We start from the raw sequence: 27,687 nt of genomic DNA, 5'->3' as shown, positions 1-27,687 counted from the left end.
TTAAGCCAGTCTATTGAGTTCAGACTTATCCTTTACATCTTTCTGATGGCTCTTCTTTTCATTTTTCTGTTTGTATTTCATATGAAAAAACACGCCCCCTATGATGAAACCTGAAAAACAGAGCACTCATCAGTATAGGGAAGAAAAATGTTCTGAAAAGGTATTTCAGCAAAGGATCCAAGACCCACAGTGTAATACCCGTACTGCTTTACCTCTTGAACAGAAGCAAATGGCTTTGGGGAATGAACATGCAGTGCTGGACCAACAGTGTATTCAGTGACCTGAAGCACTGGTGGGCAGGATCAGATGCCTCAGGACTCACGAGACTTCCCCCAAAGGAGAGGGAAGTACATGTATATGTACACATCAAATATGCATATTATGTGTGTACATATAAATGTTTAATCTTTTGAAATCATAATAAGCTTGTTACACTGTATGTAAATTTATTTCCTCTTTATCAGTGTTAGATTGTCTATCACTTTCAACATCTGTTCCTTTACTAAAGTCCATAGGAGTGCCCAGCTACTCCCCTTGCCCCATTCATTGTTCTGAATATCTATTCTGTAGTTGCTCTTATTTTACATTCACATTTATGGTATCTGAGTAGTTAATCAAGGAACATGCCCGGTATCTGCCACATGATATTTATTCTCCCACCCTCTTCTCAATGGGGGAAATACCTTCCAGGAAAGAAACAGTTTGTCTTAATGAAAGAGTTTCTCCCATCACAATGGATTAATTGTGGGTTTGGGGTATATTTTTTGTTTTGTCATATTTTATTTTCCAGTGTCTATGCACTGTGTTTCTTTTAAAGAAAGTAAGACTACAGAGGATCCTTGCTCTTGGAATGAAAGGTGCTGAGGTCTGAAGAGAGTACTTAGCTTATGTGGGAATTCATTCTGGTATCAGACAGGCCCCCAAGAGACAACTGTTTTTATGGTCATATTTTCTGAGCTTCAGGACCAAACTCAATGTTTGTAAACTCACAAGGTTTCATAAAACCTTTACATACTTCTCATTGTTTTTTCCTTGCCCATCTCTGATCCCTGTTAATTCCACCTGAGAGGCTATGAGCTGATTTTGTCTTTACAGTGAAAAAAACTTATTATTGAAAAAACCTACATATTCCTTTCTGGAATTCTTTTAAAAATCTTTTATGAGCTATATGCATTGTGTTTTTTAAAAGTCATAAAGCAGTAGCAACTTTTACTGTGCTCTCTGAAGTTGCCCAGCTCTCTTGTAGTCTTTAGTCAGTTATCCAGCATCATTTTCACTTAAACACGGCACTACACTAAGTGAGGGATCAGACTAAGGCATTGGGCAGAAATAAATCATGTGAGAAGCTTGAACGGAGATGATAAAGATGCAGTTTGAGGGGTTTCTCTGTCAATCACATGGTCTGAGTATGGCTTTTTCCATTTTAAGTTCTTTAATTATATTTTTTTCTCTTTTTATCTTCAAAAGAAAAACACACATGCATCACATATGCATTGGCATTTTCTCTGGCTTTTGGGATTTGTGTATTACAAAAGAAAATCAACACAGAGCTTTGGTTTTGTCTTTTTAGGTACTGAACTTGTTCTTGGGGATTGTTCTCTTTTTTTTAGAATTGAAGTAATGGTAACTTACATAAGTTCTTGGGTTTTTTTCCCTTTTATCCTCTAATTTAATCAGACTCCTTTGAATATGAAGTCTGTAACGTATTTAATTCCTTTTCTTTGATTTTCTCCATGGGTCTTTCACATTCTCTCCCCTCTCTACAGCTGAGTCACAGTTTCCCAGTCTGGCTTCTGTGACCATCACATTCAAAAATCACACAGGACTGAGCACTGAATTCTTCTTGCTCTTTGCTTCTTAGGGGACTGGATCCCATCAACAGTCATCCTCACTACTTTTGCACTTACATCAATAAAGAGAATACTGAAGGAGCTAGAGGATGTTACAGCAGTACCCCTCTTGAACATCTACCAAAGGTCTTGGGAGTCTGGAGAGGTCCTTGCTGACTGGAAGCTAGACAATGTTATTCCAGTCTCCAAAAAGGGCGTGAGGGAAGACCCAGGGAACTACAGACCTGTTAGTCTAACCACAGCTCCTGGAAAAATTATGGAGAAGATCATACTGGGGACTACTGAAAGGCTTTTAATAAACAGTGCAATCATCAGGCACAGTCAACATGGGTTCACAAAGGGAAAGGCCTGTTTAACTAATTTGACATCTTTCTATGACCTTCATCCTGCCTAGTGGATGAAGTGGAGATGGTGGATGTAGTTTTTCTGCATTTTAATATGATTTTTGATACCGTCCCTCACAGCATGCTTCTGGACAAATTGTCCAGCTTTGGGATGAGTGGGCTCACAGTGCACTGGCTGAAGGGCAGAGCTCAAAGGGTTGTGGTGAATGGGGCTGCATCTGGCTGGTGACCAGCCACCAGTTGTGTTCCTCAGGGTTCAATTCTAGGGCCAGTTCTGTTCAGTATATTTATCAATGATCTGCATCCAGGAGTTGAATGCACCATTAGCAAGTTTGCTGATGATACCAAACTGGGAGGTGCCATTGACTCTCTTGAGGGACAAAAGGCCTTGCAGAGGGATCTAGTTAGATTGGAGGATTGGACAATGATTAATGAGATTAAATTTAACAAGACCAAATGCCAGATTCTGCACTGAGGACAGAGTAACACTGGGCACAAGTATAAATTGGGAGAGAAGTGGCTGGAGAGCAGCCCTGCAGAAAGGGATCTGGGGTTGACAGCAGGCTCAATACGAGTCAGCAGTGTGCCCTGGCAGCCAAGAGGGCAAACTGCATCTCAGGGGGCACCAAACACAGCACAACCAGCCAGTCAAAAGAGGTGATTGTCCTGTTGTAGCCCCACCTTGAGCACTGTGTGCAGCTCTGGGCCCCACAATTTAAGAAGGATGTGAAGATCTTTGAATGGATCCAAAGAAGGGCAACAAGCTAGTGGAAGGGCTATAAGGAATGTCCTGTGAGGAGCAGCTAAGGACTTTGGGTTTGTCTAGTTTGGAGAGAAGGAGGCTGACGGGTGACGTCATTGCTCTCTACAGCTGCCTGAGGAGAGGAAGTGGAGAGGGAGGTGCTGATCTCTTCTCCTTGGGATCCAGTGACAGAATGCATGGAAATGGTTCAAAGCTGCACCAGGGGAGGTTCAGACTGGACATTAGGAAGCATTTCTTTACTGAGAGGACGGTCAAACCCTGGAATAGGCTTTCTAGAGAGGTGGTCGATGCCCCGAGCCTGTCAGTGTACAAGAGGTATTTGGACAATGCCCTGAACAACATGCTTTAACTTTTGGCCAGCCCTGAAATGGTCAGGTAGATGGACTAGATAGTTGTAGATCTCTTCCAACTGAAATATTCTATTCTATTCTATTCTATTCTATTCTATTCTATTCTATTCTATTCTATTCTATTCTATTCTATTCCATTCCATTCCATTCCATTCCATTCCATTCCATTCTGTAAAAAAGATTTTGCCTTGGTTTGGAAAAAGTTTTAAGCTACTTTTTGAAATTGCATCAGCTCATGCCTATAAGGACATAATATTCTTTACTACCACTTAACAATATAACTGTACTTTGTTCACATAACTTAATTTCCCACAGCTCAAAGCAATTCTCCATATGAAAAATGGAAACCTACAAAGCTGAAATAGGTGAATAAATTCATAACTGTAAGCTATAGGTACAGACATTGTAAGCCTGACATCCCTGTATGCTTCACTATTTTCACTATAATCTGGAAGCCAAAGACAAGGCTCCAATCCCTTCCCTGACAGGGAAAAGTCCATCATATCTCAGAGAACTGGCTTCATTTCAACCAAGAAAATGTGACCTACCAATGACAAGCAGGACTCCAATAAGAGTGCCAATTGCCTGGCCAGTGCTGGGCCAGGAGTGATCACGCTGTACTTCAATAAAACATGATTTTTCACTTGAACACTTGCAGAAGTTTACTGCAGAAAGAAATGCCATGAGGTTAATAAATTTAGTAGTCCAGTGTTATTCATAAATGTAGCTGTTGTCTTGAAATGAACAGTTCTGTGCATAGTATACCTTCGAGATTTACTTTGCTTTCCAAAGGTGGTTTTCCGTTGTCATTAATTATTATTGGAACATTATACACCTTCTCTTCAAAATTAGTGTGTTTCGGAGAGAGGTAAGCATGAGTAGCTGAAAGTAAGAAATGGAACATTCATGTCAGCACAAGAAAGAAATTTATCTCAACTTTCATACCAGCTGCAAATGCTCCTTTTAAAGCTGCATTACACATGACAGTAGCTCCTGTTTCCCCAAGTCTTCCGCCATTGGTTTGCAGACATTAAGTCAAAAGGGACCATCTGAATGCCTGGTCTGGCTTTCAACATAGTATGGTCAGAGAATTTTCTTCCTAATTTCTACAGCAAGCCAAATCTGATCTTGAGCAGTGCTACACTGATAGCATCACACCTAAACCAAGAATATTTTCCTATACTCATAGAAGCTATAACCAATTTAAATTGTTCTGAAGATAACTTAATAGGACAGAACATCCTTCTAGCACACTTACACTGTCACATCTAAGACTCTTAAAAACTTTGAAAAATAAAACCATAACAGCAATTAGGATCAGTATTTTGTCTTCAGAATAAGTGGAGATTACAATAAAAAAGCAAACATGTATTTTATTTTCTCCTAATGCTCTCACAGCCTTCAACCATTTTCAGCTCAGGGACTTCTTGAGTGGAATGTAATTTCTTGCTTTGAACTTGTAGAAACTTTCTACATACACAACACCCTGTGGCAACAAGTTCTACAGTCAAGTACCTCCTCCTTCTATCTGCACTGGAAATAACTTCCATAAGCTTCATTTGAGGCTCCTAGGTTTGTGTACTGTAAGAGAGGGCAAATGGTGAACCTCTGACCACCCTGACCATAGCAGTCATGATTTTATAGACCTCTGTTGTATTTTTTCCCTACTCTCTTCCAAGCTAAAAAGTAGTAGCTTACTTTGCTGTTTCCATACACTTCTTTATATCAGGTTACTCCATAACTCTGATTATCCTTGTTGCCCTATCTGAAGCTGTTTCCAGTTCTACTGCATCTTTTTGGAGATGGAGAGATCAGAGTTCAAGGTTTTAACAAATCATGGATTTATACAAGGGCATAATGATCTCTGATTTCTTCTCTGGTTCTTTCCTGGTAATTCCCAATATTTGATCTGCTTTTCTGAACGCTACTGATAATTTGATATCACATTTTCATGGAACTTCTTACAAGTCCCACTCCTGACTCATAATGGCCAGCTCAATATCAAATTATTCAAATGTGAATTTGGGAGTCTGGATTTTATTTGAATCTGCCATCTTATTGTTCAACCAACTCAGTCTTGCAAGGATGTTCTGCTATTCTTCACACTTGGTTCCTACTCAAATAACTTTGTATAACGAGTGAACTTTGCCTCCTCCTTGCACACCCATATTTATTGACCTACACAGATATTAGCAAAAGCCCCTTTGTAAATCTACACATGACTTCCCTTCAGTGCAAGAGCTGACCATTTACTCCAACTCCTGAATTTTAAATTATTATTTATCCATTCAAAACTTGTCCCTTTCACATTGTGGCAACCCAGCTTTCTCTAGTAGTACATTTAACTGAACATCTTTTAGGAATCCAGACAGGTTCTATCAGCCAAGCACTTATCCATGTGCATACTGATCCCTTCAAAGAACTCCAATTGGTTTGCAAGGCTTGACTTCCCTCTGCACATAAAATATCAAAAATAAACAGGTTTTGAACTGCTCTGTTTCTTTAGCAGAAATTATTTGTATTCATTTAAGCACTCAGTACATTTTATTCTTACATGTTTCTTCTCTCGTAAGTACTAGTGAAATTTTACCTTGCAACATGCTAGATGTAATCTCTTGAAAAAAATTACTAGTGACTTAGATATTCAAATAAATACATGCCAAAATGAATATCATTTCTCAACAATCTTTTTTTTTTTTTTTTTCTGCACGGAATACTGAGTATGCAATAGTAAGAATGAAAAGGAATTAAAAATTTCTTTCTATTTCCTAGAGTACTTAGAGATTCTCATGTCACTATAAGAATATCTTTTTTAACTTACCATTGACTTTTGAGATTTTCCAGTTATTTCTTGTATTCATATCATCCATGAGAGAAAAAGTAAATGTTGAATAATACCACTGTTTATCAGCATCAGTAGCTTGAATTAAAGCTCTCTCTCCTCCACTGAGAGGGTGGCAAAAGAAAGGATAATCCATAGCTAACCATGGAGGGTTGTCGTTCACATCACGTAAGTGTAGCATCAAGATTGTTTTGGATTTCTGATTTGCATTATCTGTCGAGTTTAACAGAATTCAAAGTTACATGCACATATTTGACTTCCACGCTGGTTTGATTCATTTGCAACTATTGTACAAGTACAGCATCAGGCAGGCAGTGGGACATGGTATTGTCTCTGCAGGTTGCAGAGGCCAGGTCTCAGAAGGTCCTGAGAGACTCGTGGTAGCTGCCATCACTTTTTTAAAAGTATGGTTTCTTTAGTCCCAACTTTTGCTAACTACAGAACACTAGTAAGTGAAAGGAAGCAGACAGACCATCATATCTAGTAGGTGCTCACATCCATCATATCTGGTAAGTGGTCACATCCAAGTTGACCACTGCTCTTTGGAGCACTTTTTTAAGCATGAAACTCCTTAAGTTTTCCATCTGTCTTCTATATATATAGGGAATGCAAGTCAATATTCTGTCTTGGGGCCAAGACAGGGGGCCCAAGAAGAGCTTTCAGAGTCCTGTCATTTCTCCAGCCTGTTCCTGCAGGAACAACCCCACTTCATCTCAGTGCTTGAGGAAGCACTCCTTTCTCCTGACATGCAGGAACTGCATCTTTATTCATATCCCCCAAAACAGTAGACAGCATTATTGTTTATCTGTGTTTAATAAGGGAAATATAGATTTATACCTCATTCAGTCAGATTTAGACCAGAGTTTTTAACCTCTATTCAATGTAAAACATGTAACGAAATATCCCCAGACAGACTATCTGAAAGATTCTAATGTCTGGAACTAGGAGCCCTAATATATTTCAGACTAACTAGTGTATTATTTTTATTTATAATAAAATGAAATTCTGAACAAGATTGCAAGTTACTCTTCGGGTATGTTTTCAGGAAGCCTAAACATGCCTATGAGAAAGACTAAAATCTTTATAGATATAAAGGAAAAAAATGACAGAAAATGTTGATGCTGAAAACACTAAGAAATTCTAACCTTCTCTGCATGTCATGTGGCTAAAGCAAATACAATGACATATGATAGCTGATTTCATGAAAGCTATTTTAATCCTCATTATCTACAACATCAAGATTCTTTTTAAGAGAGTTAAATTCTTAAGAAATATATACTTTTAAGGATACATCACATGTTCCTGTACTTTTCATGGATTTAGTCATGCAAAGTATGGTAAAGTCTCATAAAGCAGTAAGGGGAGGGCATTCCTCTGTGTGTATATGTAGTTGTTTCATCACTTACGTAGCTCTGATGCAACAACATCAACCGTGTATATTTCTTGCTGTTCTCGATCCAGAATAGAAGCAGTGTATATCTGCCCAGTGGTTGAATCAATCCTCAGCCATTTCCTTATGTCACCTTCTAAGGAGTACCTTTGGAAAGAAATAAGAAAAAGTTACATATACTATTCAAAATCAGAAAAATGCTGACAAAGCAAATAATGCTTTATTGATTTTAGGCAAGCAGCTTGATTACAACTGTACTCGAAGAGAGGGTTCTTGGAAGAGTCCCAGTACAACAGCCAACCAGGAGAGGCAGACAGAGGAAGGGAGGGTAAATCATTGAGAATAAAGAGTGAGAGCAGAACTGTGGGAATGCCACTGCTCCTCCAGCCTGTGTACTGCAATTCCACCTTCCTCCTAACTGGGAAACCTGTGGAGTGTTCCTGAGCTTTTGGTCCAGAAGTGCACTGCATCCCAAACCCATGTTCCTCTCCCCATTACATCTCCCATGCCTTGGTTTTGATGGAGGCACCCAAAGGCTGGAGGGCAGAGGGAGCAGTGCAGCTAAGCACCCTTTTTTCAAAAAACAAGGGGCCAGGACCCCCATGTAGACTATAGGGGTCATCTGCTGCCCATCTGGAGCAGCCTGTAATTACCATAAGGACAGCCTTGGAACAGAGAGTGCTTTAAATATTACCACAGAATTGCCTTTATATTATTGTTTACAGAAAACTCAAGGTCTCTGGGTATTTACTTATACAAATTTAACCATGAACATATGACCCAGTTAAAGCACAGGCATTTTCTTGAGTAGATGTGACCTGACCTTCTCTTTCAACGCTTTTGTTCTTTCAGTACCCCTTGCACTAAAAACAGCACACTCTTATACATCTTTTACTTTTTATACTTTTTATTTTATCTACTTTAACCCATTTTTTAGCAGAAATGTGATTTATGGAAATACGAATTCCTGTCATCTGTCTCTGTCACCATCCCCCAGAGCTTGTGGACTATGTGGCTCACTTTCAAGCCAGTTTGACAGAAGGCCAAACGTGCTAAATTCCCAAAAGTTAGGAGAAAGTAGAAATCTAGATGAGAAACCTCTGGGAATAAAAATCCACAAGAGACCTAACAGTTATATTCTGCAGCTCCATTAACTACTTGGCATTTTGCTGAATTTTAGTTACATTTCAAGGATTGTTTGTTTTGGGTTCATCCGTTCAGCATCCCAGCTGAGAATCATGCAGCAAGAGCCACAAATAATTCTCTCCAACTTTACTCTGTAAGGTACATTTACACCATGCAACACAGCACTGTGCATATATTCATAAACTGACAGACACTTAAGGTGAGTTGACCATCCAACATGATGCTGGGCCACCAAATGAGTCAGTTTGAGGTCTTACATCTGACTCACAAGCAAAGGAGTTGTCTTGCACAGAGGTTTGCATCCACATTGGAAGCAGGCATATTGTCTTTGGCAGTTGGAAAATAAAATTAATTCATTGTCAATTATAGACTTGAGCTTCACTAAAGGTTGTGTGCTGTAGTGGAGACATATATTGGCCTTCTTCCCTTTTAGTTTCCTGATTCAAGGGCCCCACTGGCTGCTGCTTGTCACAGTGCAGACAGAAAGCTGGTTAGAATAGCAGTGCCTAGCCGTCTGCTGCAGGTGGGTCACCAGCCACCACCTCACAACACCTCCAGCTTCTACTGGGAGATGAGACTTTTGTAAAAAAATATTTTCCTGCATGTCAAATATTGGGCATGTTTTCCTTGTACCTCTTTTAGAACAATTTTCTACATCCTAAATTCAAGAAATAAATCATGGTCACTCTTTTTTACCGTACAGTATCCCCCTCAGGATCATAGGCTTCCACCATCATGACCAGGGTATTGACAGGAACATCTTCAGACACTTCTCCTTTGTAAACTGTCTTGTGGAAAACAGGTGGCTCATCCACATTTGTTACAAAAACTTTAAACAAGGTAAGAGAGCTTGAGTTGTACTGCACGCCTGGCACCAGTGGTTCAGGGTTTGTGGCGTTGATCACCAGGTTGTACACTGGAGTTTTTTCATAATCAAGAGCCTGGATAAATTAGGAAAAAATTACATTTTAAGCAAAGGCTCCACTACCACGAGGAGCTCTCATGGGAAACCACAAAGTCCACCTCTTCTCAAGGAGGAGATTGCATCCCAGATACAGTCAAAATAAGGCAGAGCTGTCAGGAACAAAATGACACTGGGAACATTAAATTTAAATGAAACCATATGTCTGTTTGGAGGCCTCCTCAGCAACTACATTTCCTAATAATGTTGCCACCTGCCTGATTAAGTTTAATAACTATATCCTGTTTACAGCAATGGTATTTATAGCTCTGCATAAGAAGGCCTTTGGGATCTCTGGGTGACAAAAGTCATGTGAGGGTTGTTACCCCGCAGAGTTTCTCACACTTGCCTCCTTGGGAAAAAATGACGGTGAGGTTGGGCCTGAAGATGGTCCACCAAATGCTGCCTCTGCCTGTCCTTGGCCTGGCCAGCAGCAGCTGAACTGGATGCAAACAATATGTCACCCCTTGGAAAACGAATGATAGGTTTTCTGGACATAGTTCAAGTGCCTTTGAGAAAGCTAATGTCAAAGGGTGAGCACTTTTGCTATTGAAATTCATGGTTGCAGCAAAAAGTGTCCCTTATATTCCCGTCTCCAGCATTCAACACATGGGATGTATTATCCACCACAGCACACGCTGACCTTGGCTTTGTCACGGTTAATGTTTATCTCATCAGGAATGAACTGCCTCTCCATCCTGACATTAAGACGTGCTGGTCTCACTTCCACTTCTCACTGCAAAAGCCACCAATGTCTCAGAGCACCATCAGGGAGGATCTATCTCGTGACAGTCCACCACCATGACCACAGCCCATGGAAGCATTGAGCTGTCTTTCTCTTTTCCTGAAACACTGCTGCAAAATCACTCAAATAATACCTTTTGTTTTGTTTTGTTTATGGCACATAAAGACCTACTTCATCAGCCAGAGCCTGCTGTTCTAGAGAAGGGGGCAGCAGCAAAGACAGCAGAAGGAGCTGTGGTTGGTGGGTAGGGGACAGCAAAGACAGGAGGTTATACGTGTCTGAGCACTGCACTTGAGCTCAAGAGTGGGGCCTTCTGCAGTCTGCACCATGCTTAGGGTATACTCACCCCACTACCAACCAACCCCCCCCTTCCCCACAAATCATCACCAGGGCAGTTGCTGTTTGTGACAAATACATGTCACAAGGGAGAATATAAAGGAGAATAAACCCATCTATTCACCTTGTTAATCTTGACGAACCCTCGGTTTGTTTCAGAATCTGTTTCTATGATGAACGTGTTGTTTGGATCTCCTTCCTTCACTTGGTAAATGATGTAGGAGCTCCCTGTGGCAGGCTCATCTCCATCAGTAGCTTGAATTTCTAATATCACTGTTCCTACCGGGACATTTTCTGCAACAGTCACATTGTCATACTGAGGAGAGAAAGGTTGTTGAAACATGACACACTGAGCACCACCTGCGGATAAAAACTTGAGAGCTACATCAATCTCATGACCCAAAAGCATGGATGTATTTTTAACCCACAGCAACCATGTGAGGGAGGGAAGCAGTGGGTGCACTTCAGAGCAGAGACGTAACCAGGTCAGAGAGATGTACAAAAGCATTAGTGAAGTGCCTTGCAGCAGCACAGGTGAGCTACTGTCCTCAGCTACTATCACAGCTACCTCGCTGCCCAGGGAAACCCAGAGCTGCAAATGGGCACTAGAGCCTCTGTGAAGTTGCTATGTCTCCCTTTTTAGCCATACTTTTATCAAAGGTGGTGGGATCTCTGTCAGTGGGTAAGCTACTAGTATAGCAACAGTCCTAGACCTTTACCTCCTCTGTTGAAACTACTGCACGTTCATGCAATGCTTACAGCAACAGGGACAGTACTGCCCCTCTGTACCCAGTGAGCACCCTGGGCACTGACTGTTAAATATTTAATTGATCCATGCACCATAGCCTGTTGCCACATTAGCAGCCCAGTTCCGTTTACTCTGTTTGATGTGTGCCCTGACCCAGCAGCCTCATCTTGAGACGAGACAATCTACTGAGATCATAGAATCATAGAATCATAGAATGGTTTGGATTGGAAGGGACCTTAAAGATCATCTAGTTCCAATCCCCCTGCCATCAGCAGGGACACCTTCCACTAGACCAGGTTGCTCAAAGCCTCATCCAGCCTGGCCTTAAACACTTCCAGGGAGGGGGCATCCACAACTTCCTTGGGCAACTTGTTCCAGTGTCTGACCACCCTTACAGTGAAGAACTTCTTCCTAATATCTAATCTAAACCTCCCCTGTTTCAGTTTAAACCCATTTCCCCTTGTCTTGTCATTAGTTGCCCTTATGAAAAGTCCCTCCCCAGCTTTCTTGTAGGCCCCCTTCAGATGTTGAGATGAGAAAGTCAACAGCCCACATGCCTGCAGGCACTTAGTCTGCATGTGTCGAAGCTCCTGTTATCATCAACAGAGAGCTGAGCAAAGCTCAAAAACCAACACAGCTTCCCCAGGAAGATACCTACACTTGATGGGCCAGACAGCTCTCCTGAACCCACTGCCTACATTGCCTACAAGTATGGTGGGAGCTCAGACACCTAAATGTAGACACTCCAGCCACTCCAGTATTTGCAGAGAGGCTTGGGCCAGCAGGCAGAAATCATGGGAGGTCTGCAGGTCTCTCTGCCAGATGTCAGTACCTCCACCAGAGGAAAAGGCAAGAGCCTGACACCTGTTCTGGAACCAAAGGCCAGCAGGTATGCATTTGAGCATGGATCACTGGACCGCTGTTTCTGGTTACAGCAAAGAGAGCCTTTGATTTCCATTAATCTTCTGGCTATTATGTGGACATTAATATGGTGTTTAGAAGAGAACTTGGGAAATGTTAGCTTTTTTTCCATTTAGCTATTCTAGTTAATTTTAAAGCCTTTTCTTTCCCCTTTCCCTCCAGAACTTACATTTCTGGAATAAAATGCTTTAATAGAATCATTTCTTCTGTACGCATAGTTTTCCACTGAGTAAATTACCTTATATTTCAGAATTGGCTATAAGTCAGTCCGACTGTTCACTATCTAGACAGTGGTTATATGCAGACTTTGCAGCAATACCTTGCTTTTATTTTCACTAGTGGATTGCTGTGCTACTTGTTCTGTAAAGGGTTAGTTCCACATTGACATTCTATAGACATTGAATGTATGGTCAAACATTTGTCCAAAGTTATCGGGACATCAAAAAAGGTGTCAAAAATACTCACATCTGATTTTTCAAAGATGGGAATGCGATCATTGATGTCAATGACATGTATTTGCACATCACAGATTGTTTGGAATACTGCATGGAAAGAGAACAAACAATGTCACAGCAACAATTCTGACAAAAATAACTTTCCTCCAAAAGGGTTCACTGTGAGTAAAAGTGACCTCTGCCACATTGCCCAGTCCAAGCAAAGTCCTGCTGTGGTAAGAAGCACTTGATCTCCAATAGCTCTTACTCAGTGGCAACTTCACTCTCTGGCTTACTACTTACCTTTCCAATTTCTTCAGCATTGTCCCATCCTGTTTCATTTTGTTTCCCTCACTTTCTAAAACTGTATCCCTTTACCATCTCCTATGCCTTCGTCAACTTATTGCTTACCAACAGAGAGGGTCTTGTGGGTGAAGTGGCAATTGGTGGTTGCCTTGGCCACAGAGACCATGAAAAAGTCAAGTTTAAAATCTATGTTAACAGAAGGAAAACTACCAGCGAGACCTCAACTCTGGCTATGAGGAGAGTGGACTTCAGATTGCTCAGGGAACTACTTAGTAAGGTCCTCTGGGAAAAAAACTTTTGAACATACTCGGTTCCATCAGTGATAGTCATTTTAAGTACCACCTCCTAAGAGTACAGGAGCAGGCAATCCCAAAATGCCAGAAGTCAAGCAGGTGAGGCAGAAGACCACCTTGGCTGAGCAGGGATCTTGTTCTGGAACTAGGCAAAAAAAGACAGTGTATGGCCAGTGGAAGTAAGGTCAGGCAATATGGGAGGACTACAGATTTGCCACTGCAGGGAGGAAATCCATGTAGCCAGAGCTCAGTTAGAGTTCAAGCTGGGTAGTACTGTGAAAGACAATAAAAAGGGCTTTTTAAAATATGTTAATAGCAAAAGGCAGACCAGAAATAACATTGGCCCGTTATTTGATGAGCACGGTCACCTCACAAACAGGGACACAGACAAAGCAGAGACATTCAATGCCTTGTTCTCCTCGGTCTTCAACATCAACGATGTGCTCAGGAACCTCCAGCTCCCAGGGCTAGAGAACCATGACTGTGAGAATGATAAACTCCCTACCAGCCCCAAACTTGTGCAGGATTTGCTGCTCCAGCTGGATCCCTTTAAGTCAATGGGGTCTGATGGGATCCATCCAAGGGTACTTAAAGAGCTGGCAGATGTCATAGAGAGATCACTCTCAATGATCTTTCAGTGTTCTTGGGAATCTGGATAGGTCCCAGTCAACTGAAAGCTGGCAAATGTTGTCCCAATCTTCAAGAAGAGTAATGGGGAAGACCCCAGCAGCTACAGGCCAGTAAGTCGCACTTCTGTGCCTGGCAAAATTATAGAGAAGATTATTCTGGGAGTTACCGAAAAATACCTGGAAGACAATGTAGTCATTGGTTCCAGCCAACATGGGTTCGTGAAAGGAAAGTCCTGCTTGACAAATCAAATTACTTTCTATGATAAGGTTACCCACCTAGTTGACCAAGGGAAGCCAGTTGATGTGATCTTTTTGGATTTCAGTAAAACCTTCAATACTGTCTCTCACAGTATCCTCCTGGACAAAATGTCCAGCGTACAGCCAGGTGGGCCATCAGGCAGCACTCTCACTTTTGTTACAGCCAGACTTAAACTTCAGATCTACATAAATCTAAACACTACCTGAGCAGAAGCACCCATAGTAATGGGAGTTCATGGTTTTATAAGCATACTCTGTCTGGTCATGTGTTGTTTGTATGTAGCTGGATTTTAGTGGTTTACAAATGTGCTTCATGAGCTGAAAGTTAAGGAATATTCTAAACAAAACTGTTTGGATGGAATTCAAATAAGCATCCAAATCACCAGCTTCTCCCTGCGCAAGGTTTTCATATCATCTGCTTAAATGATGCTATTTCTTTATGTGCCAGTTTGTCCACAAGTTTTGCCTGATGATAAGGACTCCAGCACAAAGCTTTAAGGTTTAGTATGGAGTTTGATTTCCTTTCCATTCAGTGAACCATAAAGGACTCTTGGGAACTTACAAAATGGACAAGATTCTTTTTGAAGATTAATTTCAGCTCTTAATCTTTTAAAATACATTATCTGGACTCTCTGAGCAGCTGTGTTTAATTTCTTGATTTTTTTCAGTGGGTCTCTTTGAAAGATTTTAGGGGAAAACCACAATCGTGATCTCTTCATTTTTTTCCCTGTGGAAGGAAATCTCTTACTGGAGTACTTGTTAATGAGCTTCCCAATTTATCCATGCTCTGCCCTAGAGCTGATTTCCTTACATACTTGCATTATGAATCATGAGTAACTTCCCTGCATCTCAAGAACAAGGCAGCACCATGCCAGAGCAAGGCAGCTCTCATTGCTGCTGCCTGTCCAGCAAATCCTCCAGGTCTCCTCCCATACCTTGGACACTGAGCATGGGGGATGCCAGTGTGAATAAAATTTTTCAGATGTATAACAAGAGGTGTTACATACCTGCATCTGTCACCAGCACCTTCAAGGAATAGTTGGATGCAATGCGCTTATTTAATGAGCGGCTTGTTAACTGCAAAATCCCAGTGTCTTGCTGAATAAAGAACAGATTACTTTCAGGAACAGCAGGAACCTGACTTTGGATTTTGAACTGCAGACGAGAGTTAAGGGTGTCCTTCTCATCCATGTCTGTAGCAAACACGGTGCCAATATTACTTCCTGTGGCAGAGGAGAGAGTAGAGTCATTCAGATAATGCAGTGGTCCTGTTCCTCCGCAGAGGTACACACTAACAACAATGATACCAATGCAAAGAGTAGATGGGCAATAAAAATACAACTGTGTGGAAAACACTGCAATGGGCACAATAATTTAACTTCTGGGAGTTTTTCCTTTAGCATCCCAACCAGCAGTTTGGGCTTGAGACAGTCCAAAAAGACTGGGCTATGTGTTTAGATGAAAAGAAAACACTGTAACAACAGACACATCTGCTTTGAAGCCAAATAACTGATTGGAAGACTTAGGGACAGATTTTGGTAATGGTCTATTGAAGTCAAAGGCATTATGCTGAAAGAGCATCTGGATGAGAGAAAATGGGCTTATGCTACTTTTAGGGTAGTATTTCTTGCATTAGTAATAAAAGGGGTGTTTTTATTTATACTTTCTAAGCAGTTGTCCAAAACTGGTTGTGGGAAAATACAATTTTAAATTTTAAATGAAATAGCATTTTTTAAGCAGGGGTCTTGGGTCTGTCCTTCACAGGTTATTGAAATCCTTTACAAATGAGTTATTGAAGTGAAAACAACAAGAGATATTTGCACAGGAAAATATTTCTCTAGGAGAGCCGCATTTTACTCTTAGGGATCAGAATTTCTAGCTTTATTTTCACCCAATTGGAAAAGATAACAGGACTAGAATGATGTGTATAAATGAGTAGGAGCTGTTTTCTTACCTCCACCTTCATTTTCTTGAACTTCAACTACAGTAACGGCCTGCTGGCACACAGGGGGATTGTCATTGATGTCTTCCACAATAACATGAATTTGCAGAGGCTTGTCCACCAGTTCTCCCACATTATCTTTTGTGACCACAAAGAAAGTATACTGCAATAAGAATATTAAGATTAGATGTGTTGAATGTCCGCTGCAACAATATGTTGCATTTAAATGTGTAACTATGGGAGAGTTCCATGCAAATGAAATATTCCCTCATATGTTTATTCAGTATTTTCACTCTTTAATTCAGAACTCTTCCATCACACCTTTGCACATGAGGTCTAAGTTCTCAAAAGAATGTAAAAATCCTGAATACTTCACTGTCCTGTGAACTTGCTCTCACAATAAGGCAAGAAAAACAGGAATATCTCATTTTTGTCACTTTGCAAATTCATCTGTCATGTACAGAGACAGGATTCCTCCAGCGTATCCTGTCTCTGGCCTGTTCTGTGCCCAAATTTCCTCCAAGAACAAAAGGAAAATGAGGGTTTTCTGTCTAAAACACCCCCAGATGGGGAACTTCAAGGTAACTTTACACTTTCAACTGCAAGTTAAATTCTGCTTCTGCTGTGGAGAGATCCCTGAGGCCCCTGGGATCTGGAGTAGATCTGAAACATCCACATCTCCTGTCTTCCACAAATGCCACTGCCTACCTCTTGCTCTTGCACCTACAATCCTGCCGTGGTTGGTCCATGTTGTTCATTACACATATGCCGTGGGCAGTGATTGCTACTGACAGATCCGTGGAGAAATGTTGTAGGGTACCAAACTGAAGGCTGTTTACACTGTAGTAGATGAACGTGCTTTCATATCTATTATGTCATTCCCAAAGAGGAATTACAAGAAACAAATCTTTTATTTCTTTTTCCCCCCTCTGCGTCCTTTCTATTGAGCTTTCCCATATTTACTCCCACACCAATAATCAGCTTCTTGCAATGGTCTCTCCCATCAGTGAGGTTTTATGTGTTTACTTACACTATCCTTTTCTTCCCTGTCCAATGGTTCGGTCACATAAATAACCCCGTCCTGATCAATGGAAAATGGGAGCCTGGGCAGCTTTTCTTTTTCAAAAATGTCATAAATTACATCTGGCTCATTTGAGTGCACCTAAAAATACAAAAATAAGTCAGGATAGGAAGTCAGAAGTGTAGACTGAGATTTAACAGGGATCGTTTCTGGGCCACAAACAGAAAAGTCTGCATTCCTCTTGGCTTCATAAACCAGAAAATTAGCAGTTTGGCAGGCTCTTGGGACAAGCTGCAGAAACCCAGACTGATAATCCACCTCTGCTCTCTGAATTTTTGTAAAGCCATTTTACCTCAGTTTGTCCAGCTGTTTAGATTGGCTATGATGCTTCTCTTTTCATGGAAGAGTTTGGGATGTGGAGCTAAATTATGATAGATGAGAAGAAAGCATTATATGTATTTGAATGTCTTGACACTAATTTATTCCATGTCCTTACAGTGTCTATTCCTGTCTGTTGTTTTGGTTCCTCTAATTCAGAAATGTGGAACAACAGAACAAATACCCACCACCTATCTGCACGTATGCATGTGCACGGTCGCTGCATGCATCAAAGTCTGTGGTGAAGGATATTTAGTGGGACGCTTCAGATTTAAAATGAAATGCAGTAAACAGACTGACAGACTAATGAAGGAGTCAATGTTACTGTTTATATTTTATACTACATAGCAGCAAATGCATTTCATTTTCCCCTAGGCAGATTCAACATGTCATTGGCTGCCATGTGAAATTTATACACAGGCGACCCCAGAACTGGAGCACTGTTGCTTCTTAGTTTTTCTTCCACCAGTTTTCACTCTGGACTTTCTGAGGCTGTCACTGAGGCCAGTGGGAACAGCACAGAGTCAGTTACTCTTGCAAACAAGATCTGAGGAATCCTGCCATGTCCAAGGGATGACGGCATTGGGGATATCAGTGCCAAGGCATTTTTCAAAGTCAAACATTTCTGAAAGGCTGCTGGCCTGTTAGTTAATATTTACTGATATATATATATATGTTGCTATTGGTCTGCAGCTATCAGCAAAATATTTTGCATTTGTACTGTGAAAAGAAGAATACTGTGGGAATGTAGGATGCTGAAGGAGGGTATTTCAGTCCTTCCTAGATAGTTTTGATACTTTTGGTGCTCAGGTGTGCTACATCACACAAAACTTGTCAGAGCAGTTGTCCCTGAGTGTGGGGGAATGCCCACAGCAGGGTTGCAGTGGAGCTGGTCCCCTACCAGGCTCTTCTGGGATGGAATAAACTAACCTCAAAATAACCTTCAACAGGTTAGCTCTTGTTTTGCCCAAAGCCTGGAGGGCTCGTGGTGTTAGAGCAAGGCTGGAAGTGCTTGAAGAAACCCATTGGGAGACAAGAGTGGCACCTCTGCAGAGGCGCCCAACTGCCACATGTCTGTCTGGGAGATCCCTTGGGGTGTCTTTCATGTTATCTTTCATATTGTGCTTTATCTTTCATATTGTGTCAAATAGTCCTGTAAAACATCCTTTTTCTTTCAGTCATTACACTGTAGCAAAATTGTCCAAATGTTTCCTCTATCCATGGGATATTCTCAGGCAGAGGCAGTGCCAACAGCCTCTCAAAACTGAAGGACAAAGTCCAGTCACTCTAATGTTTGCATTGACTGTATCTCAGTCACCTTTAAACCATTAACTTTCATACTAACAATAAGTTAATGAGACCTGCACAAAAGATTCTTTCCAAAGGATATAATATAAAAAATAGCTGAGAGGTGCCAAAGTCCTTCTGAAGAGCCTGAAGAAACTGATTGCAGTGGGTACACCTTCACAGTTAGCTAGGAGAAAATGACACTGTGGCACAAAGGAGAGGTGCAGGCATCACAGCCAAGGGCCCTACCTGGCTGATGTTGACAGGGTGGACCTGGGTTGAGTTTTCTTGGATGCGGACAGTGGGGGGAGCTTTCCACAGGCTCTCCTTCACAGTGATGATCACATCTGCACTGTTGGTGAAAGCATTCGTTGTCATCCCTGCCATGTCCTTCACAGTGACGACGAGTGTGAAGGTGTCCTGTTTTTGAGGATCTAAGTAATAAGAGCCTAGAGACAAAGCAAAGAGCCAAGTGAAATGAAGCAGAGGCTGTGTAGATGGTTCATCTGCCTCCTACATGCACCATGCTTCTTCACCTGCTCCTAGCTCACTCCTTAGATGGGCCTCTGTGCCAAATCTCAGCAAGCCGTTTCCACTGGCTTCTCTGAACAATGCAGCACAGCATCATGTGGATGTAATCGTATAAGAACTCTGTGCTGTGGTCTCATGTTGTGCAGATTCATCACTGGACAGCCCTCAGTCCAGTCAGACACTTGTTCAGCCCAGCAGAAGAGATGGGGCTTTTAATTCATTGCAGGTTTTTTGGGATCATGTGGTTGACTGAGTTTTCTCTGCATTTTTCATATTACTGCTTTTGGTTTTCTAGATTTCAAGAAGAGGATTAATCCTAAAATATGACTCAGCCTACTCCTGAGGGCCAAAGGATCTCCCTCTCTTCTCAATGTACTTTTAGACATCTATCTCCATTTCTGCTAACTTCCCTTGGATTTGGTGGGGCACAAATTTCCCCAAAACCAAGGCCTCAGTGGAGTATGTCCCACTGACTATATTTATTCAGAATTTGACATCAGAGCTGTTCCTAGGTACACCCAAGAACTCATGCTTGCTTTTTGGCAAACAATAATCTTTTTACATACCCATTTTACTCGGTGAGATTGCTCCAGTTACATTATCTATCTGGAAAAGCATTTCTGGATAAGGATTGGGAAAATGATGGAATATGCTGTATGTCAGCTGTGCATGGGGAGTTGTAGGATCGTCGCGGTCAGTGGCGTGGACGTACATGAAGGGCTTGCCTGTTCAGATTGGAGAAGAAACAGTGGTAAGAGGACACTGAAACCTCAACATATAGTCCATTTGAGCTGAGCTCTCAAGCCAGGAAGGCAGCTAACAGGGAGCTGCCATTGTTTCATAATGCATCTCTCATGGTAAGCCATGCTTGTGTATGGAGGTTACATTGCCTGTGTACCAATCCCCAGTTCCCCCCTCCACCAACTCTACTTAGTAGGATCACAATAGATATGAAGATCAGTTGATGAAGAAGGTGACAGAGGTAACTCGGAGAGCTATCTACCACTCAAGAGTGCCTCTATGCTGAATGTAGCTCACTGGTATCTCTCTTTAGGCAACTTTGCAGTCCTTATACAAATCATTTCAACCCAAAGCAGCTTGAGAAAAATGCCCTACAGCTGTGACACAGTTATAATTAAAGGAACAACCACACAGTGGAAAAAAATATGGAAAAGCATAGTAACATAAACAAATTTTTGCCTTTTGATCACCAATGCAACATTCAAACATGAATCAAACAATTCAACATTCAATATCTTTTTGACTTGGATGCAGTTGAAGAATACAGTAAAATATTGCAAAATGGTTTTCTGACCCCAAGGAGCTTTATACATGTATTCTTTAGCAAAAGTTTCTTCTTGAGTCCATAGTCACAGTAACAACAGCTGGCTGAGTTCTTTGTTTCATTTCCAAGCTGTGGGTCTTGAAATGGTCTTTGATACTTTGCTGATTTCTGGAGTGGATCACTGCAATCAATAACCTAAGATTCTCTTCTAAATACTAAGGTTCAGCCCACGTTCTGAGGAGCATCAATCACAGCAAACACATACCCCATATCTATACTAGCATTTTCTTTCACAGGTGTGCAAAGACTTAGATATTCTTGGCATTCTCTTTCTGTATAGTCTTTGGCAACCTTTAAACTTTAAACTCCATCTAGTGTAGAGGGTTTCTTCAGTGCACTGCAGAGGGCTGCAATATTTGCCTGTTAAGTGATACTTGAAAAGCAACAAGTACTATGAAATATTTCTGATCACACTTAACCCTTTACACTACACAGTGGTCACCTCTTTGCCCTTTCATTATGTTATATATGCTTGTATCCTTATTTTTTACAATACTGTGGGAAGGAAAACTGATCTTTTTTCAGCTTGTTGTAGTATAGAACTCACTTTATCTTCCTGTTTAACTAATCTACCTAGCTTCCTATTAACTCTAATATTTAATTATTATGATGATTACCTGGACGGGAGTTTTGCCTCACTACTCCAGTGTACTTTAGCTCATCAAATTCTGGTGGGTTGTCATTGATATCCTCCACATATATTGTAACAGTGTATGGACCTTTCACTATGTTTCCCTTTTCATCCAGACTTTCCACCTTGATTTGGAAAAAGAAGGAACAGCAAATAAATATTTTCATGTAGGTAAATTATAGGACATAAATGAACATCAAGATGTCAAATGCCAAAGTCATTCTTACTGTGACACAAGTATGGTGAGAACCATCACTGAGTGCCTCCATCTACAAGGACAAATTTACCACGGTAGCTCACTGACAATAATTCACCACAGTATATAGTGACAACTAAACAAAATAACCTACTCCTGACTCTGATTACACTTTTCAGAAGGCAATTTGTCACTTGCAGTCTCAGCAGAATACTTGTATTTTTCTACAGCTTAGACTTTGTGCTGTTGTTTAACTAGAAATAGATACTTTCTGAAGAAAAAGGAGAAAACCCAACATGACATAGTGGACTCAAGTGTGCTATTGTAAATACCAACCAGAAAAATAGTCTGATCTAAGGGTTTGGAAAGAAAACTTAATTCTTAGTTCTGGTTACATTTTTGTTCCAAACAATTTGACTTCTTATTTTTCAGCCGCCTTTGACTTTAAAGCACCAAGTATATACTATGTCTGTCAGACTTTATTTTGTTTGCATATAATAGATCAAATCATGATTATATATGCCTAACCATGTATCATTTTCCAGTTCTGTCATCACTTCTTCTCATCTGTAAAGGATTCATGTGTTTAGGGTTAATAACTTCTGGGGCTAGAAAACTGTCCTCTCTGATTCCAATCCAAGGGTACTTTAGAGCTGAGAAAATGAAGCTATTAAAACTGAAGTGCTAGGCTTTAGAAAGATAGCTAAGGCTAGCTAAAACATCATAATGTACTTAGTCTGTTCAGATGTTGATCCTCTCACAATCATCTCCTTCTCAGTCGCTAGTGCCTCAGAAAAAGACAATACTATTTTTGACATAGATTAAGACCCCAAGTCTATACTGAGACCAAAAGATCGCCTACCCACTGTCCCAATCCCAACAATGTTTACAATGAGATCCTTAGGAAAAGAGTATAATAGCAGGACAAGCACACAATGCTCTTTCCTCTAATAGCTTCTGACATCTGCCAAACAGCTTTCTGCTGTTATCTAACAGAGGTTAGATCAGTGCCTCTGTGTCTAAATGTCCTTTACTCACACCATTTGTCACTAATTAGATTATAATTTTCCTAAGTACATTACAATAGTTTATTTTCCCATTCCAGTCATGGAATTCACCCTATAAGTCTTCAGAGATAACAAGAAAATCTCATTCATGGGGCCAGATTTCACTTCCATTGAAGTGTCCTCCTCATATTAGGAGAATTAAAGGACTGGTGTTGGCATCAAGGTAATTTTTGTTTTCTCAATGTAACCTGCCCGTGCTAAGGAGGATTTTCCTGTGCAAAGTCTTTCAGAACTATAAAACCACGTGTCTTTCATCAAAGCTCAACATTAAAAATGGAAAAGCTGTCTGTAAACATAGACAAAAGAAAGAATTCGAAATTTCAACAGTTTTCCATTCATTTCAGGTTTACCAAAAAAAGGTGAATATGAATAACATTCCCTTCCTATTTTTCATTGAATTTTTACCTGTAGCCTGTGCACTTTTTTGGTCTCCCAGTCCAGAGACCCATTGAGATACAGGATGCCTGTCCTCGGTGCAATGTCAATTATTCCATCTTTTTCACCAGTTGCTCTGAAACTCACAGCAGGTGGCTCGGATGTGAACTAGAATGGGCAAAAATGAGAGGGAAAAATAATCCTTTTTTCATCATTTTCAGCATAACCTAAGTAACTTCATGCTTTTGTGTCTTTTAAAATCTATTGCCAACAGTGTGCTTGGCTGGGGGAATGGCATTCCATGAGTCTCCTCAAACAAATGTGCTCTTTTCTGATCCTCAACAGAGGAGTTTTCATATTATTTCCTGAATGCTGCAGGAAATCCCAGCTGTGGTTTCTTTCCAAAGCAAACGTCTGCTTAGGACAGAGCTTTGTCTGAGCACGGGAATGGAAAAAAATGACACAGATCCTCCATTTGCCTGGGAGCTGGATCTGTCCTTCTGTGGTTCTGGCTTTGGTAAGAAAACCTCAGAGCTTAAGGAAAATGATGACACAAGTTACATGGAAACCCATCTCTAGGAATGCTGATTTTATTAATCCCTGTTTTAGGATATCCTCTTTAAATGTGCTTGAGAGAAGGGGCTGTCTGTTGCTTTTTGCATGTAGACTCTTGAATTCCCAGAGAGAGGAAGTCAAAGTTAATTTCAGATCCTCTCGGGGGATTGCTCTTCCCACCTGCACAGATGAAAACACTGCCCATGACGTCAGTGTGTGCAAACTACAGGGTTTTTGACCAGAGCAGATACCAAGAGACATTAAATTACCTGGTAAATGAAGCGCACTCCCCCTCCTTCTGGAATAGAGAAATTCATGTCCTTGAGAGGCCCACTTACATGCAGGTCCCCCAAACTCTGGCACGTAGCCTGTGTGAGAGAGAGAAAGGGATGGAGGAAGGCAGCTGAGGGATATCTGCTGTCACCACGCACAAACAGCAGCTCCCCATCACAGAGCCTCTTGCAAGTTATTTTGCTGTAGTATAACGGAGGAGACTCTTGCTGGTTTGCACTGAACATCTCTGGGTTCTTTGGTGCACATCCATTTTTAAAAGCAGTGTTATTAACTAATTTAAAAACAAACATTTGGGCCTTGCTCTTTTCTAAACATTACATAATTAAATGAGATTTTGATCTACATTCAGGAGCAAATAGAAGCAATGAAGAGCTGAGGGTAGACTGAGAGCAAGAGGAAATTAATAAAAGTGTTTCTGGATCACCCTTGTGTCCCCAGCAGGACCAGCCACATTCCATCCTGGAGCTGCATAGTCCTGTGGACACAAATGTCTCAGGAGATCCTATGCCACACCTGGGGATGGGGAGGAGTTGGAGGCCCTTGTAATTTCCTCAGTAAATCCAAATCCCTTCCCAAGAGAAATCCCTTGTAATTTCCTCAGTAAAATAAAACCATTTTGTAAGCGAAAAAGGTAGACCTCCCAAGGTCCCATACCCCAAGCCTCTTGGGCCGAGTGCCTTCACATCAGTTGTACATGAGTGCAAACCACAGCCTGAGCAAACATGTCGTCCTGATCTTTGGCTTCTACCTCATGGCAAAAATGTCATGCAAATCTGTCTCAGCCTCTGTTTTTTTCTTAATAGCTGGCAATGCCTTCACGAGGTGTTTTTCTGGCAGTTTTTTAATGAGTTTTAGATAAGTTTTACAATCACCAGCCCCCCTCCACCCAGTGCCCAAAGATCTGTGGACAGACACACTCCTGCCCTAAAGTTTCAGAGGTATTCTTGCTTTCAAACAAATAAAGCGAAGCAAAAATGAGCCTCCTAGAGCAGCCTTTGTACAGAAGACAATTCTGCGTGTGAGTCAGATAATCCACCTGTTTCTCCAAAGGCAAGACCAACTCCCCTGAATGTCTACTCTTCTCTCCCTGTTACCAGGGGGAGCCTGTCACCAATAGCCAAAGTTAAGGAGCTGCCTGTCAGAATTAGCGTTCCATCATTTGGCTGCATAGGTAAAACTCCTTTCCTTCTGGTGTAAAAATGACTTTATTCTGTGTTATAGATTCAGAGTGACACTGCCACCCTGCCCATCACCCCATGGAGTCAGGCTCCAGGAGTGCATATTCTCTGCTGCATGACTTTTCCCCTGGATTCGGTCCTATTGCTGCTGGAACAGCTATTCAGCCTCTCACAGAAAAGCACAGCTTATGTATTATCAAGGGAAAACCTAATTCTGACTATGACAAAAACATAGCTAAATTCAGAGCAGTTTACCCTAAAGCACTGGTCTGTGTGTGTGTCACAAGTGGTGTTTGAATAACACCAGATTCTGCTTAATAATAGCCAGAGATGCTGCCCTCCTTGCCTACAAGGGTTTGTGACTCTTTTTGCAAACAGGAAAACTAGAATATTGTGAGAACTGGGAAAGAGGGAGGGGAGGGATGCTAGTGAGCACTAGTGACAGTAGAAAAATATACAAAAAAGTCACTTAATAGGTAAGCTTACCAGGAAAGAGCAATTTACAGCCACCCTTTACTATTTTCATTAAATGCTGACTACTGGCCTATGCCAGAACAAGGTAGCAGGACACTGGATCTGACCTGCTGTGGTTTTTCCCGTGTCACACTGGTGGGCACAATGTGGCTCCTGGCGGTTTTTCACAGGGGCATTTTGTGGTGGGGCTTTGCTTGGTCATGTTCCTCGTCATGGAGGAACAAAGGCTGACACTGTAAGAACCAAGAGGTTCAAAGTGCAGACTGTGAAGCAAGCAAGAGATATCTCTTCCTGTCGATTAAAATTACTTTATGTGGACCATAAATATTTCCAAACATATGTCTACAGCATGAATCACTACTCAGGGACCTGAAGGAGAACTAAGGTTTTTGCCTTGGCCCGTATGCCTTTTGAAGGCAGCTGTAACGGCTACAGAGGGGGTTGGCACTTGAAATGGGAAGGAAAAAGAAGATACTCACTACTGCACATCAACCCCACTCCCAGGTTCTCCGCATTCAGGGGAGCTGTTTTTGTAGACTTGAATTTGACTCATTTTTTATCTTTCCTGTTAATTTCAATTGTAAAGGAAAAGCCACCACTGCAGCCTTTAAAGACATCAGTAAATCTATTGAATTTAATAGATGAGTTCCATAAATAGCATAATTAGTACATTTCAGTTCCAGAAATCCTCTGAAAAGGGATTCATAAAGATGGAATAATGAGGATAAATAATTAATATACATAATTTAAACTATGTACCATTATATGTCTTAGAAAACATTTATTATGTCAGCACCTGTATGGACTATAATATATATGAACGTCATACAGATGTCTTCACTGTTTGGTGATTAGTTGCAATATTTTTAAATCTTTTCTAAAGTGAAATCCACTTACTGGAAGAAGTAATATCTAAGGAGGAATTACAAGCAACAAAATAGGTAAATTGTTTTCTTCTATCTTTGTCTAAGTTTTTTTTACTAATGATTGACATGTCTCCTTTACGTTTGGCCTTGGGGTCACAGACGTGTTGGGGCCACACTCCCAACCTCTGAGTTGCCAGCCTGACCCCCAGACCAGGACGCCCTGCAGGTGAGAGCTCACAGGCTCGCCAGCAACCTTTGCCATTTGCTCCCAGATAAACAAAGGAAAAGCTGTAACTCACCGAGTGAATGATGAGCAGAAATGGAAGTCCACACAGCTTAAGCATAATGGAATATGCTTTGCTTTAGCTCCTGCAAAGAAGAGGTGATAGTCACTTTAAGCCCATAGATCTGGCCCAATCTATATGCAAATAAAGGCTACAGCTAAGCTTTCCTGAAGCAGTAGGGAGAGAGCAGCTGAGGAGCGAGCTCTGAAGGACTAGGTGTGGCTCTGCCATGGGAGGTGAGATCGCTGGCGTCGCTGGTCTGGCCAGGAAGGTCATGCCCATCAGTTCTGTCCCCAGTGGTGCAGGAGGTGCCACATTCTGTGAGAGCCTCAAACAGCTGTCAGGGTTTGAAACTGGTACAAAACTTCAAGCCATGCAACCTCACTGTTGCAATGCTTCCATGTCACACAAGCCCCATTTTCATTTCTGCTTTACTGAAGGTAACGACACGGTCACAGGAAACACTATAACCACAACAAGATGAAGGTCTTGCAGGGACCGTCCTGAGGCCTCTGTCTTCTGGTTAGAAGAAACAACTGTTCAGTGCAGTTTGCAAAGGCAGAGGAAGCCAGAGGTGACTGCACACCTTAAAACAACACGGCTACTGTAAATGAAATTTCCAAGATCAAAGAGCACTGCCTGCCTCAAATTTAAAAAAAATACTGAGCGCACGCTGCAGTGACTTGTGGTGTGTCCTCCTGGAAACTAGATGTGTTCCTCAAAAATGAAATCTTTCTTTCTCACTACTTCTAGATTTTAACAAAAAAAGATGAGGCCTGTTGTGGAGAGAGGTGAAGCTGGTGTACAGTGCTGCCATCTTCAGTGGTGCTCCATGTTTCTTGGCTCACACCTAGAGGTATCCTTCAGCCACCACAGCTCTGTCCCATGGAGGGTCCCACAGAGAAGAAGACAGTGTGGAGGCACAGGTCTCTCCAGATGTCTTCCTG

General features: G+C 41.4%; 1 protein-coding gene across 1 annotated transcript; it reads right to left on the bottom strand.

The window, feature by feature from the left end:
- On the bottom strand, nucleotides 1-26,800 carry CDH17 (cadherin 17). The gene is made up of 17 exons (XM_010166758.1): nucleotides 26,756-26,800; nucleotides 23,914-24,012; nucleotides 23,120-23,257; nucleotides 21,438-21,576; nucleotides 20,042-20,200; nucleotides 19,194-19,393; nucleotides 17,289-17,420; nucleotides 16,271-16,421; nucleotides 15,324-15,539; nucleotides 12,862-12,938; nucleotides 10,852-11,043; nucleotides 9,382-9,626; nucleotides 7,556-7,686; nucleotides 6,129-6,362; nucleotides 4,073-4,189; nucleotides 3,856-3,972; nucleotides 1-110 (listed from the first exon to the last, which is right to left on the bottom strand). Exons 1-17 carry the CDS (start codon nucleotides 26,798-26,800, stop codon nucleotides 1-3), a joined length of 2,502 nt encoding a protein of 833 aa, XP_010165060.1.
- Between the last annotated feature and the right edge of the window lie 887 nt (nucleotides 26,801-27,687).

The sequence above is a fragment of the Antrostomus carolinensis genome, unplaced genomic scaffold, assembly GCF_000700745.2.
Source record: "Antrostomus carolinensis isolate BGI_N321 unplaced genomic scaffold, ASM70074v2 scaffold13704, whole genome shotgun sequence".
Taxonomy (NCBI): Eukaryota; Metazoa; Chordata; class Aves; order Caprimulgiformes; family Caprimulgidae; genus Antrostomus; species Antrostomus carolinensis.
The sequence above is the reverse complement of the archived record's forward strand: the minus strand, read 5'-3'. Positions and strand labels throughout refer to the sequence as shown.